Source organism: Labeo rohita, chromosome 16 (assembly GCF_022985175.1).
Source record: "Labeo rohita strain BAU-BD-2019 chromosome 16, IGBB_LRoh.1.0, whole genome shotgun sequence".
NCBI lineage: Eukaryota > Metazoa > Chordata > Actinopteri > Cypriniformes > Cyprinidae > Labeo > Labeo rohita.
Genome location: NC_066884.1, coordinates 33,066,174 through 33,088,299, shown reverse-complemented (window position 1 = coordinate 33,088,299; position 22,126 = coordinate 33,066,174). Strand labels below are relative to the sequence as shown.

The window sequence follows — 22,126 nt, the reverse complement described above, 5'->3', positions numbered from 1 at the left end:
ATCCTTTTTCAGTGTTTTTTTCTTTAATAAATTTAAAATGTGCAAAGAATAATGTTTTGGAAAATGTGCTTTAAAAGGGGATGCAAAGAGTGAGAGATGTGACATAAGGTCCTCATCCATCCACCTCTCAGGTCTCAACTCCACCTGAACTGTCCATCACAGCTGATGAGGTTAAGAGTGGTCTGTCAGTCACAGCTGATCTAAGCCTCTCTTACTGAAGAGGACACATGGAGTTTCCAAACTGAGCACACATTGAGCTCCACTCAAAAGACACAAGAGAGATACAGTCATGTGCTGGTGATCTGAGAAGCAAACACTGCTAATTAAGCAATGCTTACCAGTCACACAGAGCAATTCTGCTGTTATTTATTCATTCTATCCCATTCTCTTTTTTAATGATATTCCAAGACAAATAATATGTAACCCATTGCTAATACATCTTTTCATTCCAAAAGCTGCATGCTGCATGTATTTTATGGCATCATATGTTTGCTCTCGATAAAAAGAGGATCATAACACCTTTTAAGATACCTCATTTTGGCCAAATTCTAATGCATTTACCCTTCATGGATAAGGCAATCTCAGAATGCATTGTGATGAACCTGAGGGCAGATGTCAGATAAGGTGAAAAAAATATTACCTATAATTCTGTAAAGTATTGATAAGAACACTTAAGTGTAATTAAACTTGAGTATTTCACCCATTATTAGTGAGTGATGTGCTTTTTTATAGTATTCTGTGGTTGCACTAGGTCATGGAATAAAGCTAGCAGTAATTTGTGAAAAAACAACAAAACACACAAAAAAGAAACCACATACTTTACGGTTAAACCTTCTTCAAATATTGACTGTGGGTTTGGAAACAGTACAGAACTTAAGCTGAATGAGTTGGCTCATCTGGGACTGACAAAGCACGGCCCATCACAACAAAAGCACATGAATATAAATGCAACGAGACAGGAGCATAGGAAATATTCTCTGCTTCAGCACCTCTATCTTGTGGTCTCCTATATTTACATTCCTGAGCTGACTGAAGGGAGTTTGTTAGGTGAAACCCCTAAAAACACTTCCTTCACTTCCATCAACAACTTACAAATGCAACAAAGGCATGCCTACTTTCTTTCATGAGCACCATAAAGAATTTGACAATTGGTATTGAAATAGTATCACAAAACCATACTACACTGAGATTTTTCACTTAACCCCTAAGGGCCAATTCACAGCAAAAATATATTTTCACAGTAATGAGAAAACTGAAAACAATGCTATCCACATAGACCTCCTCACGCTGGGTGGGAAAATCAGCCGTAGGATACAGGATATTTTTTTGTTTCTAAATATAAGTCAATTTGTTTTTTGGTTTTCTTGCCAAAACAAAAGATATTTTACAATATTTCATATATTTTTATCTTAATGTCAGCTCAACTCACCAAGTGATGTCAGATGGACTGAGCCACCCAGTCAGTGATTGACTTAAACTGAGACAGCATTTCTGTACATAGATACCTCTATAGGATACGATAATGTTTTAGTGCCACGTAAAAAATAAATAAATAAAAAAATCATCTAAGATTACGAGATTAAAGTTGTAATATTTTGAGAATAAAGTTGAAATACTATGAGAATAACATTGTAATTCTGAGAAAAAATTGTTTTCCATTTTTCCAAATGTTTCGAGAATAAAGTCAAAATTACTAGAATTAATTCATAGCAATTACAATATTAAAGTTATAATATTTGAAGAGTATATTCTAGCCTATTGCACACGCAAATGGCCGAGATTGGGAGCACTGGGAGAAATTCCAAAGTCTCAGCTTTCAAATTCTGTCAATTTTATAGTAAAATACAAACAGTATGTCTTACAATAATGTGTTTTTCACGCTCTTTGATGTGGTGTGACAGATCACTGTATTGGCTTCAGTTTAGGAGGCATGTAGGTCAACCATCTTTTCGATTACAATAATGAGACATTTGTTTCATTAAATTAGGCTATATTCTTTTTTTTCATGCATTATGATGTTCCTTCACTTTTATATCTTGCTATAAACTTGAAATAAACACATTTATAATTTGTATTTCATGATAAAATTGACAGAAATTGAAAGCTGAGCTGTGGTAAAAGCAACAAACCACAAAATTATTATGATTACTGGGTGGCTGGCGTGCTACAAATAATAAATGGAAGACGTTAAATATTATGTCCAATCATTTACTGTATTATACCGAGAATATAACAGCTTGTGAATAGTCATTTAACGTTACATAGCCTACCTCAGAAAAGACAACAATATAACTTATGTTAACGAGTTGCAGTCCACTTCAACCTTTAGAATGTTTTTTTGTTGTTTTTAATTAAATACATATGAGGAATGAAAGATTGGACGCCACAGATGTTTTCGCGGAGTAGGTGGTGGAATTTTCACAAAGAAACAGTATAATTTAATGAACTGATTCACATTAATACAGCGATTTGTCACGCCACATTAAAGATCTTAAAAAAACACATTATTGTAAGTTTGTTTTTCGCTATAACTGATTTTGAAAGCTGAGACTTTGTTTTATTTGAAAAGTAGCCACCAAAAGCACAAAGAGGGGCTGGTGAACTACAAATAACAAATGCAATCGAAGACATGAAATATTATTTCCAAGCATACTGTCCTTACGAATATGACACATGGTATGATTTCTGCTAATAAACTCACATATTTGTAGTATTAAAAAGGGTTAAATAAGTGAGCTACAGCGCCAGCGCCCCCCCCCCCCCAAAGGAATGTCGATTGGGCGTGTGAGCTGATGTTAAGATAAAAAGCTGTTCCCGTTCAGTCCTATAATGAATATCATATTCTTGATATGAAGCTGTTTCCGCAAGTCCTTAAAATTGACTCTTTCTCATGGCAGTAAGATGATGCCGCATGCTCAGACGCAACAATATTTAAATAAATTCCAGTGGCCTGACAACTTCTCAGAGTGCTCTCAATTTGGGCCATTTGCATGTGCAATATAGCCTATACTCTTAAAATATTATAACTTTAATTTCTACAGTTTAAATTCTTAAAACATTTCATCTTTTTTCTCGAAATATTGACTTTATTCTCGTAGTATTTCAACTTTATTCTCGCAATTTTTCAACTTTATTCTCGCAATATTTTATCTTTATTCTCAAAATATTGACTTTATCCTCATAACTTTTCGACTTTATTCTCATAATATTTCGACTTTATTCTGGTAATATTTCAACTTTATTCTTGAAATATTGACTTTATTCTCATAGTATTTTGATTTTATTCTCAAAATTTTAACCCATTTTTTATTCATTAGCTCAACACTTTTGTTTTTGCAAAGAACTCAAAGATCTAAGACTTTTCCTCACTAATACAGATTTAGACAGATTTGTGAACAATATTTGAGAGAAACAGGCCTTTTGTGTACACAGAAAAAAATCTTTGAGTTCAGCTCATTAAAAATGGGGGCAAAAACAAAAGTGTTGCATTTATAATTTTGGTCAGTGTATTTTGACTATTCTCGTAATTTAGACTTTATTCTCGAAATATTACGACTTTAATCTCGTAATCTTAGATTTTTTTTTATTTATTTATTTTTTTGTGTCTTAATAGGAAACTTCATTCAAACAGGCTTTCAAGGAAGCAAAACATAACGTCTAATTTTAGAACAAATTTAAGTAAATTTTAAATACAATTAACAAATACTGCTAGTTTCACAGTAGAAATTTATTATAAAAAGAAAAATAGGAAATTCATTCATTTACATAGTGCTCAATTAGATGCCATTGTGGTTCTAACTAACAGGCAATCAGCACACATAGGATTGTGGGATATTATCTATGCTGCCTTAAAAATGACAAGATGAAAAGCATCTGTGTAATCTTACAGACATGCTGAATAATCTAAAAAAGAGAGCCCATATGACACTTTAATAACACCTCAACACATACAAGTTATTAAAACATGTCTACATGTCTAAAGATTATTTCAATAGCACAAATTCCTAATCATCAGTGAATGATTATCAAAAGCATGTCAGGAATATGTTCAAAAATGCAAATACAGGTTTAAGTTCCTTATTCCTAAGTCATTTACAATGGTTTATGTTTGCATAGTATTGCTGTTCTTATCCCAGTAAGCATCAATCATTTATTTATTGGCTTTTCAATGGGTAACAGTTATTTTATTTAATGTTAAAATGCAAATAGCATTCTCATGCAAGTCAGTACATATATCAACAATGATTTGAGACAAATATCAAGTAATTAAGTGGAGTAGTACTCCCGAAAAGTCAAAGAAAACTGTTCATCAGTCCTATTGGTTCTTCAGTGCATGGGAGCTGTAAGAGCTGCCTCATTGCCAGAAATTCAGAGGCTGACAATTTATCATAAAGAGCATTAATATTGCCATTAGTGAACATGTCATACTAGGCTGTCAAAGACTCACAGTTTCACCTCAATTATTTTCAGTTTACTCACTTATTCAGGTTTAAACTGTATGACAACAAATCAATAAACTCTCTTTCAAATAAACCATATATGAATGGCTAGAAGTATGTGAACACACCTTCTAATTAACAGGTTTGGCTAGCTACTTAATTTTAGTGAATACAAACCTAATGCATGATGCTACGGCATACAATTACATTCTAGAGAATTGTGTGATTCCAACTTTGTGTCAACAGTTTGGGAAGGGCACGTTTTTTGCCTAATTATGGCAGCACCCCTGTACATAAATCAAGATCTCCATAAAAAGAAATTTGCTGTGGAAGACCTAGACTAGTCCGCACAAAGGCTAGACTTGAAGCTCACTAAACACTTTTAAGATGAACAGGAAAGCCAACCCTGAACCAAGACCCAATGCTAACATCCTGGCCTGACCTCATCCCTGAATGGATGCAATCCCTGTAGCCATGTTGCAACATTTCATATAAATCTTTCCCAGAAGAGTGGAAATTGTTTTGGAGGACCTACTCCCTAACACAGTTAATTGTTGTAAGCAACATCTCACCAGAAGCTTGTGTTGACTATTTACCCTCAATATTTGTATGTTCTCTCACATAATACACAATTAACAAGTACAGTATTCAGTAATATATATATATATATATATATATATTTATTTAGTGAGCCTATTCAGTATATATTTTTGCTGTGGTACTGCATATTCAGAAGCATGACTTCTAAATATCGGTATTAGTACATTGACTTCGGAAGAAAATAATGCAGTCTGAGAATACTAAATTTCGGCTATTGGGCAGGAAGTATCCTCTACACGTTTGGCCCAGCACATCCAGGGCGACATCATGTCAAAGTCTAGCAATATATTTTACAAGCCCTGATAATTTCATCCCCAAAACACATGGCATTGATTTTCTTGAGATGTGGTTTAGTAGTTGTGGGCTGGTAATTCTGAGTTTTCACAAATTACTGACCTGATCAGCTGAGACTATAACAAAATGTAAGGTACAGTTCCCTTAAAGGTTCAGATAAAGACACAATTTCAGTTTGTCATGGGTCAAACCATAGCAAAGCAGTGAGTGAGCAGAGAATGAGTGAAACAAGTGATTCTCCTCTACTGTGTCTCAGAGGGAGTGTGTGTGTGTGAGAGTGTGACTTGAGTATACATTACACATTGCCAAGCTCTAATGGCTCAGGCTGTTGTGTTGCTGGACTAGATGACATGTGGAAGTCTGGTGAAACATGAGACAGAGGTCTTTCAGCAGAACAACTAAGTAAAGAGCTTGTCAGGGTTTGGCATCTCTTCAACATTACAGTGATGTAACACTGGCTTCTGGTTGGCCAACATCAAATTGAATTTCTCAGACATAGTCTTACGGCCACACTCAAAAAAAAAAAAAAAAAAAAAAAAAAAAAAAAAATCATACTTCGTTCCTGCAGTGACAGTGATCATGAACCTACCCTGGAACTGGCCTTGAGTAAATTATAGATGTAGATGATAGTGTAAATCCCATACTGCAGGGACATTTTGGTAAATGTTCATTTAGCAAGTCAAGAGCAGCTGTTACAAGAAAAGTAGAAATGATTTGACAAAGGTCCCAGATTTCTTGAACAAAGGTTTTTCACTTTCTGAAGAAAAATAGACGTATAGTGATGAAGACCAAAATATTAAATATCATGGATGAATATTTGCAGAGCAATCCACTATTTTGTAGAGGGGGCTCAAAATGGCAAATGTCACCTGAGATTCAGAGCCAAACTACAGGCAGGTAAAAATGACTTCAGAAAGATGGCAGCATGATAATGTTATTTTACACAGAAATTGGTAATTCTATTAGTAAAGTCCGTTGACTTCAGCAATCTTTGTTACATTATGTGCGAACTGTGACCATTCAAAAATGAGGAAATGGCACTTTTCAAGTTTTTACTTCAAAGTTTGCATGCCTGTAACTCAAGAAGTATTAAATATATCTTAATGTCCTTTTAGATATTGGGTCTCAATAAACTTTCCTTTTAGCATCTTCATGGTTTGGTTCCAGAGATATTGAAATTTCAATATGGCTCCAGGGGTAAATCGTTAATTTGTACACATTTTCAACAGTTAAAAACCCAGTGTGGGTCAATGTGCAAAAATATGATGCTTCTTTTCTTTTAAAGAGGAATGTCTGAAGTAGAAATAATGTTGAAAGCAGAGATGTACCTTGTTTCCTTCCGTCAAAACAAGTGTATTAAACACACCTGTCTGATTGCCATGAAAATTCTTTTTACAGTTTGTGTTAATATATCTCAAGAAGTATTAAACATATCGTCATATGATTTTAGATTATAGTTCTTAATAAACTTTTCATTTGAAATCTTCATTTTCAAGGCCCTGCATCGTTCAGTCCCAGAGATATGGGCATCTCAATGAGGCTCCATTTTCAGATTGTTGAATATTACCCACATTCAATGCGTGAAAACCAAATGTTGGTCACTTTATAAACAGCTGATACTGATTGTATTTAAAGCAAGATGTCTGAAGAATAAGTAATGCTGAAACTATAAATGTATCTTGTTTCCCTCTATCATAACAATTCCATAGGACATACCCGTTTGAGTGTCATAAATATTCTTTTTTTCCAAAAATGTGTGTGCCTATAACTCAAGAAGTATAAAAGTCTTAATATGATTTTAGATTTTGGTTCTTTTTGGTTCAAAAGAAACCAATTTTTTTAAGGCCCTGTATGGTTTAATCAGAAAGATATTGAATTCTCAATGCAGCTCCACATCCAAATTTAGTATCCTACCCATGTTCAATTGTCAAAAACCAAATGTGGTTTTGTGTTTATCTTGTCATCACTGTGGACAATGCAAATATGCAAATAATAACAGTAACCCAAAGTTTAGGAATGTACAGTGTGACATGTCAGACTATGAATGACCAGGATCAAATGTTAACTCTAAGTAAAGTATGGACAGTGTGAAATGCAAAATAAAATCACCTAGGATCCCATTTACTTAGGGTTTAGAATTACCCAGTGTTAATTATTTCAAGTATAAGAAGCCTTAATGTTTTAGGTCGTATCAGTGATTCTGCCAAATATGCCCTTAATACTATCTATATCTGTGCTTCACATTTTATAACAATAAAAAAAGAAAAATAAATTCTAATAATTAATCCAGCTGAGGTAAATCTTGTTTTTTTGACATGGATACAATGTGTGGTGAAAGCATCCACACTTCCCTGTGAGGCATGGGATTTGTTTAAAACTTGTTACAGTACTGCATGCTTAAATGCTTGGTAGCTTCAGAAGCTATTAAAATAAACAAAATCCCTTCTTCCAAATATACCTGAAACTGATTCAAATATGGAATCTTATGAATAGACTACAGAGAGCAAGGTAATGTGCCTCTACTTGACCATTTCAGTGCATTTTCTTTGTTCTATGCAACTGTTTTGATAGAAGGAAACAAGATGCAATTCTCATTTCAACATTATTTATTCTTCAGACATTGTTCTTTAAATAAAATAAGTATTGGCTGTTTACAAAGTAAGTATTGGCTGTTTACAAAGTGACCAACATTTGGTTTTCAACTACTGAAAATGGGTAGTATTCAACAATCTGGACACTAAGATCCCCATATCTCTGGGACTGAATGATGTAGGACCTTAAAACCTAAGATTCCAAAAGAAAAAATCATTAAGAACTAGTATCCAAAATCGTACTGCCATACCTTTAATACTTCTTGAGTTATAGGCACGCAAACCTTGGAAAAAGAATATTTATGGCACTCAGAATGGTATGTTCCATGCACTTGTCTTGACAGAAGGAAACAAGATACATTTCTGGTTCCAACAATATTTGTTCTTCAAATATTGCTCTTTTGCAAAAAAAAAAAAGATTGAACAATGTGAGATTCGGCAAAAGGCAGCCATCCTTGTTAATCCAGGGTTTAGAGTTACCCAAGGGTTGACCATTTTAGGCATGGAAAGCCCTAATAATTAAAACCACGAGAAACTTCATGTCTTCATGGTCAATTAAAACTTTGGTTTGTTTGGGACAAAAGTATGGCAAAAAAGGGAAAGTGAGTCATACCCATGGATTCCAACACAAACTGGTCCTGCGTGACCGCCAGAGGAGGCTGAACACACACCGTCATTTTTGGGCTCTGCACCGCAGAACGAATCTTTATTTTAACCTAAGAAAAAAGCACACATTCAGGACATACTATCACCTCAGTATTACAAAGCACTACAGGCTCCTATTACACCAGAAAACCTAATATACTTAATAGACATGAGCGTTAAATGAGCTGCACTCACCTTGACTGTGACAGAGGGGACAGGCATGCCGTTCATCTCAGGTATGACAGCACACTGTAAGAGAGGTCATCACAAAACAATAACACATTGTGCGCTCATGACTGTCTGTAAAGTATGTGTGCGCTATGTTTCTAGACAAACCTTCCATTGTGGACATCCTCAAAGGTAAAAATGATTGATAAACCATTTTTTTAAAGAGTTAAGGATGCGAAAACTTAAAGATCAAAGATATGGAGGCAGTGTGTAAACGCGATTGACAACGTGAGGTTGTATTTTTTTTTTAACGTGAAAATTTCGGACAAAAATTTTGGATTCAGTGTGCAAAGACCTTTAGGGTTTCAGTTAGTCTGTAGAAGGGCTGTCAAACAATTAATCACGATTAATTGCATACAAAATAAAAGTTTGAGTTTGCCCTAATATATGTGTGTGTACTGTGTGTAATTATTTTGTATATATATATATATAAAAATGTGTATATAAATACAAACACATTCACGTATATATTTAAGAAATATTTACAAGTATATGTATTTATTATAATTTTTATATAATTTATATTATATATAAATAAACAAATTTTGTACATAAATAACATATTTCTCTTCAATATATACATTAATTTGTGTGTATTTATATATACATAATAATTACACAGTACACACACATATATCAGGCAAACTCAAACTTTTATTTTGCATGCCATTAATCACGATTAACCGTTTGACAGCCCTAGTCTGTAGTCATTAAAGTGAATATTATACAGTGGGTACGGAAAGTATTCAGACCCCCTTAAATTGTACACTGTACATAAAAATTCTGTATAAAACAAAGTGATACAGGCTCATTTAATTAGCTAAAAAATTATGTGTGTGTGTGTGTGTTAACTTAACTATAGTATTACAATATAATAAACTCTAACTTGAACTGTAATCTTCAAAAGTTTTCTTTTATAAGTAGCTTTATTTAAAAAAAAAAATGTATAGAAGTCTACAGTATCTCCTCATCTAGCTAGCTAAACCCATGTGAATGTGTGTAAAAATTACTCATAAATAATAATAAATAATATAATGTAAAAATAATGCAAGTTTCAATTTAGGGATAAAGTAGGGCTTGCTGTCACCTGCAGTCATTATAATGAGCTTCATACAAAAACAATATAAAAATGTAGATGAGATAAACGTGTTAATATTTGTACCGAGACTTCGTCCAGGTTAGATGACACTATGGCGTTCAGAGAGAGCTCTTCCTCAGTCTCTGCTCTCGGGAGAATGTCTGGAGAAAGATAACACACAAAAATTTCTGTGCAACAGAACTTTTAAACGTTTAATCTTACTAACATATTTTTAGGAATATAAATCACATTTTTTAGAATCTGGCATGTGCTGCGGGTTATATTGCAACGTGACTTACAATAAGTGTCAACCATGCAAAGCTCACACAAATATGCATACACACACAGCATTTTTTAGCACTTTCTAGTATTACTAATTTGATATCACAACCTATTCATCATCAATTCTGTGCATCATACCTTGGGTTTTGGTAGCCTCGCGTATAACCTTTTGTAGCATTTTCATCTCTGTATCGACCTCATCATAGTTGACCTCACGGGCATCCACTTTAGGTGCAGTGAAGAAGGAGGGGTCAGTGCCCATGTAAGAGCACTGGAGATGCCCGTCAGAGCTCAAAGTCACCACCAACCCCTTCAGTTCCCTGAAAACACAAAACACATTTCATTGCATGTCTGTCTTTAAAAAAAAATTCTGCTTAGTCTACTGAAGGTTTCTTACTTTAGGATTGTTGTTTTTAGTTCACAGGATATTGGTTTCAGTACAAAAAGTTAAAATAATAACATACTAACAGTTCTTTTTTTTTTTTAAATGACAAATTTTCAATTAAGACATAAGTAAATGCAAAAAGTCTGGCTGTGCTTAATGAGTACATTTTTGCACCTTTAAACAAAGCCCTGTTCCCAATAAGCTCACAACATGTTTTTTTTTAATTCTTGTATATAAAAAAAATTATTTAAAAAAATAATTGAAAAGTTTTATTTGAAGGCAAAGAGTCAATCACAAAAATTCAGCTAAGTAACACATATTCAAAAATCAACTAACAAAACAAACCAACAAAACATTTTATTCATGGGGATTTACATAGAAACTAGCCTCATTATGAAGCCTCTTGTCAAATGGATGTCAACTTCTTTTTATGTTTTCTTAAGCCTGGAATGCACTACACGATTTTTGGCCTGATTTTCCACTGATTTACTGTCTGGAGAAGTTGAATGGTGTGTCGGATTGACTTGAAATTACAGGAAGTAAGTACTCACAAACATCAATTGGTTAAGACATCTAGTAGGAAAATATATTATTTTTTTCTTTTTATAATCTGAGCTCAAAAATGGTAGTGCGTAGGGGTGTAACGGTACACATGTCATGGTTCGGTACGTAACTCAGCTAGAGGGTCAGGGTTTGATACGATTTCGGTGTAACAGAAAAAAAAAAAAAAAATCAACTATGCTAGGTTTCTTTTCATTTATTTTAAACAGACAGTAGTACAAATTACTTGGGGGGCTAAATTAAGTGCAGTTTTCTTAAAATAAGTAAAATTATCTGCCAGTGGTGTAAGTAAAATATTCTTGTTTTTAGAATATTTTGCTTACCCCACTGGCAGATAATTTTACTTGTTTCCATGGGAAAAAATTAGACCAAGTGCATTTTGCTTAAAACAGGACTAAACATTTTCTGTCATTTTTCTTATTTACTAAATGCATCTTAATTTAAGAATTTTTAGATATTTAGATGACAAGAAACAAGACAAAAATAATCCTTCCTTTTTTGCTGTGCAGTTACTCCAATTATGGGAGTAACTTCAGTTAAACTGCAAATATTCAGATACTCCAAACAAGCTTAAATGTTTAATCTATTAATGCAATATAAGAAACGTCATACAATAAAGCATTGTTCTTATTAACATCATTCTCCTCACCCCTCAACCATCGAATAGCAAAAGTAAACTTAAAAGTGTAAAAGTAATAACAAACTTTCAGCAGTCTATGAATAACCGCAAAAGTAATTTACGGATGTGTTAAATATTACTGAAGTAATAATTGCAAGTCTACATTATGTAACATAAGTGTACATTGCATGATTGAAAAATATTCCTCTCATTATCTGAAAGACTGGTGGATATTTCAAAGTGCTTTCAATCATTTTGACAGATAACAAATTGTATTTCCCTGTTTTCCCATAAAAACTGCTGTTAGGGATAGGGGAAAAAAAGAAGAAAATTATGTTTTAAAGCACCCATGTGAAAACAAGCCGGAAAAGAGACATGATTGAGGATTTGTGAAGAAAATGAGAGATTCTTACTGCATTCCAGTAATTTATTCAATGCATATGTTCATTAAATCGGGAAAGAAGACCACATGAGCCCAGGATCTGAATCAGGATTTGTGTTACGGTGAAATAGGACAATCAGGAGGAACCAAACACAGCAGACTGAAAAGATATTCTTGTGAATATCTTGTATGTGTCACATTAAAATACCAAGCATTACAATATTTTCTTAACAGATTAAAACAAAGCCTGACGGGAAATGTATGGCTTACTCCGTCAAACTGATGGATTAGGAATATTTGTACAACTACAATTTATTTGAAATGATTGTTTCAGTTTTGAGTGTTCCCCAAACTGCCAACCATAATTTAAAGCAGACTCGTTTGGGAAAAGGTGTATATTGGCATGAATATGCCAGATAATTTTACACCAAAATACCATTTGTCTGATTGGAATGGACACGCAGGCTTTAACCCAAAGAATCAACACTAAAAGATGAGAAGTGTTTTCTTCTGCCTTGATAAGCCTATTGGTTTGGGTATTCTAACTATGTATGATTCTATGGTTAGTTGCATTTATTATTTATCTTTAATATAGTAAAGTTTGAGAAAGTGAAGGTGTGAGTGCTTATGTGTGTGTGTGTGCGCATGTATGTGTGCTAAAGACGTGAACAGAGACAAGCACCGCAGCTCATTTAGGTGGTGCTGACAGACGCTCTTTTAATGCGAGGCCAGTAAAAGAGAGACAGGATGGACAATGGCAGAGTGAGTGACCCGTGCAGGATGGCCAGAGAGACCAGTGCAGTTAAACACTCCCTCTACAGACGTATCTGTTACCTCTGCATATGAGAACTGCAATAAGCAAACAGTCCCACAAACACCAAATGCTTCAAAGAGACACTGAGCACACAACCTTAAGAATGGTAGCACACACAGCAGCTCACATTCAGTCCAACTTCAGATAAGCTGGACTGACAGGTGTTTCTATGAGAAATGGAGGGTAAAGGAGAAGTCCACTTCCAGAACAAAAATTTACAGATAATGTACTCACCCCCTTGTCATCAAAGATGTTCATGTCTTTCTTTCTTCAGTCGTAAAGAAATTATGTTTTTTGAGGAAAACATTTCAGCATTTTTCTCCATATAATTGGACTGCTATGGTGCCCCGACTTCGAACTTCCAAAACGCAGTTTAAATGCAGCTTCAAACGATCCCAAATGTGGTTGTAAACAATCCCAGCTGAGCAAGAAGGATCTTATCTAGCGAAACGATCAGTCATTTTCATAAAAATAATATAAATAATACAAATTTACTTTTTAATGTCAAATGCTCGTCTTGTCTTACTCTGCCTGAACTCAGTATTTTTTCCAGTTCATGACAGTTAAGGTATGTCGAAAAACTCCTATCTCATGTTCTCCTTTAACTCAACTAAAATTGTCCTATATCGCTGTTTTACTTTTTTTGTTAAGGGTGTTTGATCTTCTTTGCATGTTCACTTTGCAAAGTCTGGGTTGGTACTTCTGCAGCAATGTAGGATGATTTTGAAATGATTTTTGAAGTTGAGGGAGAAAAGTTTGGAGTTTTTCGACATACCCTAACTGTCTTGAACCAGAATACACAGAGTTCAGGCAGAGCAAGACAAGATGAGTGTTTGAGATTTAAAAAGTATTTAAAATTGTATTTTTCGCTAGATAAGACCCTTTTTCCTCGGTTGGGATCGTTTACAACCGTTTACAACTTTTGGAATCGCTTGAAGCCGCATTTAAACTACATTTTGAAAGTTCAAACTCGGGGCACCATATCAGTCCATTATATGGAGAAAAATCCTGAAATGTTTTCCCTCAAAAACATAATTTCTTTACAACTGAAGAAAGAAAGATATGAACATCTTGGATGACAAGGGGGTGAGCACATTATCTGTAAATTTTTGTTCTGGAAGTGGACTTCTCCTTTAAGGAGAAAGGGACAGACAGGAAAGATTCATTTGGACAGCGCTCACTTACAGGAAGTTGGCGACACGAACAGCCACAGGCACACAGGACAGCTGGGCTGCCCACTTCAGCGTCACATCCTGGTACACCAGCAGCATGTTGTTATGGTTACACATCAGGACGTTGGTGGAACCCTCAGAAACTGAAGACAAAGCCAGAGAGAAGACAGCTAAGTATGAAGGACAAGTGTGTTCAGATGGTCTGTGGTCTCTGGGCCTCACATGGAGAGTCAATGCAGCAGTTAAATGATAGACTGCATCCACTTCCAAACCACTAGCAAACGTCCATCTCTCACTTTCCTATAAACCAACATCCTTCTCACCAACACACACACATATACATCTCCGTTCTGTGGCCAAAGACTAAAATCATCTCTCTCTCTATGCGGCAGACAAAGACAATAGTGATGACTCATGAGACTGTCCACATGATTGTGCGTGTGTGTGTGTATTTGTGCTATACAACTTTTCTTACAAAAATACACTTTGACAGATAATATATAAATATTCCTTAATGGGTATTTTTGTTTTTTGTTCCAGTAAAAATATCTAGAAATCCTATCCTATGGACAGTTTAGCCAAAAACAAAGTTCACTCATCATTTACTCACCCTCATGTCATTCCAAACCTGAGTCTTTTGTTCATCTTTGAAGCACAAATGAGGATATATTTAATGAAACCTGAGAGATTTCTGTCCTTACATCAAAAGTTCATTGCACCAACAAACGTTGACACTTCAAAAACATGTCAGCATCTGTTTGCCATATTTGAGGAGCTCTATGTGTATTGATGAATGATTATATGTGAATAAAAGCCTAAATTAAATCTTTTCATCATATAAAGGCTATAAAGATCTGGGTCTCTTCAGAAGGCTTGGATTAAACTGCCCGATTCATTTGGATTACTTTTTGAAGCATGACAGTTTTGGTGAAATTAACTTCTAATGGAGGAAAAGAAATCTCTCAGGTTTCGTCAAAATTTGTTCTTGATGGGAAAGAAACAATGAGGTATGTTCTTTCGTGTCAAGCAAGCACAACTGAACTTTTTACCATTTTTGATTTACAGTATGCTGATTGGAGCTGCACAGTAGTTAAAAGATTGCGATCTTGATTCAAACACCCATGTGATCTTATCCCTAAATGACAAGATTCAGCTATGTCTATTATGCCTGTTTCACATCACAAAGGAGCATGAGCAGCTCATATTTTGTCACTGCTCATATTAATGAATGAAAGGTTGGCCATCATGCCTCCGATGTGAACACTGTCATTCACAGATATAAACAGCAACAAAACGCAACTGACAGTTAAAAAAAAAAAACCTCACTGAATCATTAATTCAAGAGATTCATTCATATATGTGGATTCATCCAGTAACAAAACAAATCTTTGACATTGACTCTTTCATTCAATTTTTTTTAAATTATTTCATTCTAATTAATATCCTCTAGTAAAAATAACCTCCAGTTAATTGCATGTTTTTTTTCTTAACTAATGTTTATTTTTCAGAATCGTGGGAGAATTGCAATCTTCATTCAAAAAAAAATCCAGTTTAACTAGAATCATGCAGCAAATTAAATCTTTTCATCATTTTATCTCTTCTTTCACATCATTCATATAGATATCTTTTATGATGTCTTCATGTACTTTTTGAAGCTTAAAAGAAATAGAAATGGTTTATGTTTCAATAAAAATATCTTCAACTGAACAAAAGCCATTGGAATGACACAGGTAAATAAATTATGACAATATTTTTTATTTTTCGGTGAACTACACCCTTAAAGGGGCTCCCTTCCATCGTCGGGCCCTTACAAGTGTCCTAACCCCCCCGCCCCCCCACCTTACCGCGCCCCTCGGCATCGGATGCCCATTAACCACAAGCTGGCATGATTCTTTTGGCCAGGGGTGTCAAACTCAATGCCCTGCAGAGTTTAGCTACACCTTTATTAAACACACCTGATCCAGCTAATCAAATCCTTCAGGCTTATTCGAACACTGCATGGTTTGTGTGTTGAAGCAGGGTTAGAACTAAACTCTGCATGAGTTTGACACCCCTGCTTTAGGGTCTTCATGAAATGGTTAAAATGACCTATGTTTTACCTAGTCAAAAACAGCTCTGTTTGCAGCAAGCCATTTCAGTGCATGTCTCTTTAAATGTTACTAAGCTACTGCTCAGTCCACTCCCCTATTAAGTGGGGTGTGTTGTCACGAGACACCTGAATTGCTGCCTTGGACTCCTTATATGGCTTGGAGGTGGTCTTATTCAACACTGCAAAAAAAAGGCTTATCTTACTTAGTCTTTGTGTCTTGTATCTAGTCAAAATATAAGCAAAACAACATTAGATATTTAGTCTTGTTTCCAGGCTAATGTTATTTTGCTTATCTAGTAAATGCATCTTGATTTAAGAATTTTCAGATAATTTGAATAGAAACAAGACAAAAATGCTAAGTAAGACAAGCCTTTTTTTGCAGTGAAATAGATAGCTATCTACATAGAAACCGGCTACAGACTGAAACATCTCGCTGGATGACACAGTTTTCAGACTCAGACAGCCCAAAATGAACTGGCTGTGTGTTTTCTTTTCAGCTTTTCTAAGCTGGCGGACACGCCAGAAAACCTAACTAAATGCAAAAAAAAAAAAAAAAAAAAAAAAAAAGGCTCATTGTCCAACTCCCCTAGAGTTAAACAGTTGAGTTTTACCGTTTTCGAATCCATTCAGCCAATCTCCAGGTCTGGCGGTAGCACTTTTAGCATAGCCTAGCATAGATTATTGAATCTGATTAGACCGATAGCATCTCCTTCAAAAATGACCATATATAATGACGATATTTTTCCTATTTAAAACTTGACTCTTCCGTAGTTACATCGTATACTAAGACTGACGGAAAATGAAAAGTTGCGATTTTCTAGACTGATATGGCTAGGAACTATACTCTCATTCTGGCGTAATAATCAAGTAACTTTGCTGCCGTACCATGTGTGCAGCAGGCGCAAATGATATTACGCAGTGCCTGAAAGTGACCGGCACTAAGTTTGTGTAGATGCAGAGTTACAGCCGGCAGCAAAGTTCCTTGATTATTACGCCGAAATGAGAGTATAGTTCCTAGCCATATCAACCTAGAAAATTGCAACTTTTCATTTTTTGTCCATCTTTGTACACAATGTAACTACAGAAGTGTCAAGTTTTAAATAGGAAAAATATCGAAACTCTTTGGTCATTTTTGAGCGAGATGCGAACGGTCCAATCGGATTCAATGATCTATGCTAAGCTATGCTAAAAGTGTTACCGCCAGACCTGGAGATCGGCTGAATGGATTTGAAAACGGTAAAACTCAACTGTTTAACTCTAGGGGAGTTGGAAAATGAGCCTATTTTCAAAAAAAGGGGAGTGTTCCTTTAAACTAAATTTAAATTTTGGCAAATCGTTTTTCATGCACTGAAGGGCAGTATGGGTCACCTGATCCGTAGGGCAAGAAACAGCTGGGGTTGAACTCCAATTTCTTCATGAAGCGGATCTGACCATTATCCTTGAGACAAAAGAAATTTCTCTCCCCCAGCACAAAGATGGAGGACATCGCTGAAGATGTGTTGGGAACACAGATATCTAGAGCCTCTTCTCCTAACACCAGTGTCCAGTCAGCCTGAGGACAAACATACAGTCATATCCAAAGACAAATATTCACACCGGAAACAGTAGCACTTTCAATCACCAGGGAACGCACCGTCAGTCTCTTCCCTGAGCTCTTGCTCTGCTGATCAGAGTCTTGTCTGGTGTCTGCATCTGTGGCAACAGCAAGTGTCTCATACCTGCATTTAAGAGAGAAGAGGATGTTAATTGCACCAATCAATCTAAACACAGAGACAATGGAGATTGCTCAATGCTTCAACATTCACATCACCAGAACACTGATGCTCTAAAGGTTTCTTATACCACACGCAGTCACAGTTTAGTTTTTCATGACGTTTCCCATGACCCTTACCTTGACCTTTTCAACAGAAAAGATCACGTACTGTAAAATCATACAGAAGTGTCTAATTGTGTAACAATCTGTTGAAATATTCAAATAATTAGGCATTCAAAAAACCCTAGTGTAGTTGTCTGAATGGCCAAGGATCAGCAATTCTCCATGTAAAACTGATCGTGCAGACCAAACCATAAATCACAGAGACTTGAAACTTGGAGGGATGGTAGTACTCACACCGCAGACAACGTCGCAAAGGCTCAGCCCAATCAGCCTGATAGGGGCATTACAGCAATCAAAAGTACGAAATCACTCATAACTTCTAAACTGTCAGCTGCAGACTCAAGTGCCTTATGTCGTTGGAATCCTTGGCACAAGCTCATGCCTCAGATTAGAAATGTTCAGATATTTTGGATTTTTTGAAAAACCTACTTTTGCGAACTAGTCCTAGATTTCGTAAAGAAATTATGTTTTTTGAGGAAAACATTTCAGGATTTCTCTCCAAATAGTGGTGCCTGCGAGTTTAAACTTCCAAAATGCAGTTTAAATGCAGCTTCAAAGTGCTCTAAACGATCCCAGCCGAGGAAGAAGGGTCTTATCCAGCAAAGCGATCAGTCATTTTCAAAAAAAAAAAATACAATATATACTTTTTAACCTTAAATGCTCATCTTGACTAGCTTGTCTTCCTCAGCTGGGATTGTTTAGAGCCTTTGAAGCTCCATTTAAACAGCATTTTGGAACTGCAAACTCACGGGCACCACAGAAGTCCACTAAATGGAGAGAAATCCTGAAAAGTTTTCCTCAAAAAACATAATTTCTTATCAACTGAAGAAAGACATAAACATCTTGGATGACAAGGGGGTGAGTAAATTATCTGTATTTTTGTTCTGAAAGTGAACTTGTCCTTCAGCAGAGGCCGACTGGAATGAAACTTGGTGGGCCTGTTTGACTCACAGCCCCAAAGGTCTGTGAGAAATTGTAAAGAAATCGGCCACTGCGGGGTGATATCACATTTTCAAGGGTGTAAACGATTGTAGATTGCACGGTTTTTCACACATACACACAATATTTGTATCATATGATAGAATTGCTCATTCTGAAAAAGCTTCTAGAACCACCACTGTCAATCAAATTGTTTGTTAAATGATTGATGTAAAATGTAAAGATGTAAAATGTAAAGATGTAAAAAAAACTACTTTTGCTAACTAGTCCTAGGTTTTTCGCTCAATCTGGAAAAAAACACTTCAGTACAATTCTCTGGGCTTTTTAATTCAATATTTATCCAAAACATGTTGAAATTTACCCTTTGGGAAGCCATAACTGGATCGTTTAGAAAGGGGCCTGTCCAAATTTACCCAAAATCCTACAGGAAAATTCAAAACTTCACAAAACCTGGTGTGTACAAGTGACAGGCAATTCTAAACAAGCATGCAAAGATCAGACCACAGACCAAATGTTAAAAAACATAATATTTCTAAGGTAAATTACCTGGATTTTCCAAAAAAAAATTCAATCATTGATTTAGGTAGTTACAAGCTTGCTAAATAATGTCTTTTTTATATTTGCTTAAATGCCTTAAAGTGATTGAACCCTGGCAATCACTGCTTGCAGCTATATTTCTTTTTTGTAATTATTATTTTTATTTTTTTAATAATTATTATTATTACTTTTTTATATTCAGACATGTCCAAGGATTTGCTACAGGGTTGCAAAGTTTAAAAAACTTTCTATAAAACAAACGTAAAACAAAACCATTCATATAATATTTAGTTTGAACCCCTGAAGTGGATGATGGACCTCCTCGATGGAGTTTCTGGGTCAATTTAGTACCCTATTCTTGGAAAGCATTTTGTTTCAAAAGAACAAGAAAATCCTGTTTTGAATTTGCAATTTGACCCCAAATATCTACTGAATTCCTCTAGGAAAGTTGGGTGGGTTTGGGCAAACATTTATAGCAATGAGACACAGCAGTGATTATTTAGCTTTGAGAGCATGTTCAGCACTGGTGCTCAAAGTGTGCGTGTGTGTGCACACGTTTGTAAGAGATCAAACGCTGTATTCAGAAACCACTGACAGTCCTCCAAAGCTATCAGCAGGTCATGAGGAGTATTATGAGAACCAAAGACTCTGCTGTCTCACCTCAACTAAGATCTCTATTTTCAACAGCTTTAGCCAGATTGTGAAGATCATATTTCCTTCTTAAAGGTTCACCTAAAAATGACAATTCTATCATCATTTTACCCTCATGTCATTCCAAACCCATAAGCCTTTCATTCATCTTTAACACACAACTGACAATATTATTAATGAAACTTGAGAGATTTCTGTACCTCCATTGAAAGTCCATTCACCCAAAAACTTGTCGTTCAAAAAGCTCAAAAGAACATTGTAAGCGTAATCCGTAAGAATCAAGTGGTTTAATTCAACTTTTCTAAAAAGACACAATCATGTTATATAATGAACAGATTTAATTTAATCTTTCATTCATATATGTAACAATGGACCACAAAACCAGTCATAATGATCAATGTTTTATCTGAAAGCTGAATAAATAAGTTTTCCATTGATATATGGTTTGTTAGGATAGGACAATATTTGGCTGAAACACAACTATTTGAAAATCTGGAATCTGATCTTTACTTAATACCCTAATGATTTTTGACTTAAAAGAAATATTGATCATTTTTACCCATACAATGCATTGCTGGCTTTTGCTACAAATATACCCGTGCTACTTATGATTGGTTTTGTGGTCCAGGGTCACACAATGCACACACATAGAGCACATTAAACATGGTAATCGGACACTCAACTGTACTTGCCGGACATGCGAGAACCAATGCGTATTTGTTGTTATGTGTCAAGCTCAAATTATTTAATTAAAAGTTACGTTATTAGTTTAATTAAGTGTCTATAACCAGCTACATTACATACAATCTGGGGGAAGGTTCCAATAAAAGAATGAATTCCACATTGTTTATGAGAAGAAAATGTTTAATGTGCACAACTTTAAGTGGACATTAAACAAGATAAGGACCCAAAATATGCAAATAAATGCACAAAAGAAGAAATTAAGAGTTTTTAAAAGGCCAAGTCATGCTCTCAGTTGAATGATAATAATGTGTTGTGGGACATTAAACATGTAGGAGGACCATGTAATATCACAGTTTCAAGTATTCTGCATGGAGGAATGGGCAAAGGTTTCACCTAATCAGTGTAAGAGAATGACCAATGAATAAGACGTTTCTACTAAAGGGGGCAATTTCAAGTACTGTTTTTTGTTTTGTTTTTTTACACAGAAGATAAAGTTGTGTTTCCTTGTAATGATTTCTAAAAACTAATTTACATTATATTTAAAAAAAAAAAAAACCCATAACCTTATGACATTTCTTTATCATATCAATACTATAATTAGTAACTAATAATGTTTAATCATGAACATTTGAGTATGTAAATAAGTACAATGAACTTGACACTGTCTTTAAAAGCTATTGCCTGTTTTATTGTGCTATTTTACCTTCGCTCCCTTACCAAATGTGTCTGGAAATGAAACACAACCTGTATCGTTTGCCACAAGGAGAAAGGAGAACATCAACACAGCAGAAATAAACAGTGGCGATCAATCAATGGAAATTTCATTCGGATGTAAAAACATTTCCTTATTATGTCTCTAAGGATATGCTGGAAATAGTGTTACACCTAACCTACCACGTGCTTTCTGAAACATAACTTTTTCACCTATTTTCTTTTCTAATGTGCTCCTAACTTATTTTAAAGGGTCATCGAATACAAACTTTACTTTTACATGTTCTTTGAACATGTTGTTGGCAGTGTATGTACAAATCTACCCTATAATGATAAAAATCCATGCAGTGGTTTTTAATTAATTTGTAAAAATAATATCCCCTTTTTCAAATCGAGCCATTCTCAGATGCATGTTGTTGTGGCATCACACCGACAGAGGCCGCTCCCAAGATGAGCGTCTTACCTTAGATCAGCTGTAACAGTCCCACCTCCGTTGTTTCGATGCCGGAGCAGGGATGTAAGTTAGACAAGAATATCTCAGACTGAGCG

The 22,126-nt window shown here is 35.1% G+C and overlaps 1 protein-coding gene across 3 annotated transcripts in view; it reads right to left on the bottom strand.

Annotated features, from left to right (window-relative positions):
- The window catches only part of bbs9 (Bardet-Biedl syndrome 9), a 169,007-nt gene that overhangs the window by 135,234 nt on the left and 11,647 nt on the right, over positions 1-22,126 (bottom strand). For all 3 annotated transcript variants that reach the window (XM_051131731.1, XM_051131729.1, XM_051131732.1), the window contains exons 7-13: positions 17,813-17,897; positions 17,548-17,731; positions 14,104-14,233; positions 10,296-10,477; positions 9,960-10,036; positions 8,765-8,818; positions 8,538-8,640 (exon numbers count right to left, since the gene is read on the bottom strand). In XM_051131731.1, coding sequence (XP_050987688.1) covers positions 8,538-8,640; positions 8,765-8,818; positions 9,960-10,036; positions 10,296-10,477; positions 14,104-14,233; positions 17,548-17,731; positions 17,813-17,897 — 815 coding nt within the window. The remainder of the gene's footprint in view (positions 1-8,537; positions 8,641-8,764; positions 8,819-9,959; positions 10,037-10,295; positions 10,478-14,103; positions 14,234-17,547; positions 17,732-17,812; positions 17,898-22,126) is intronic.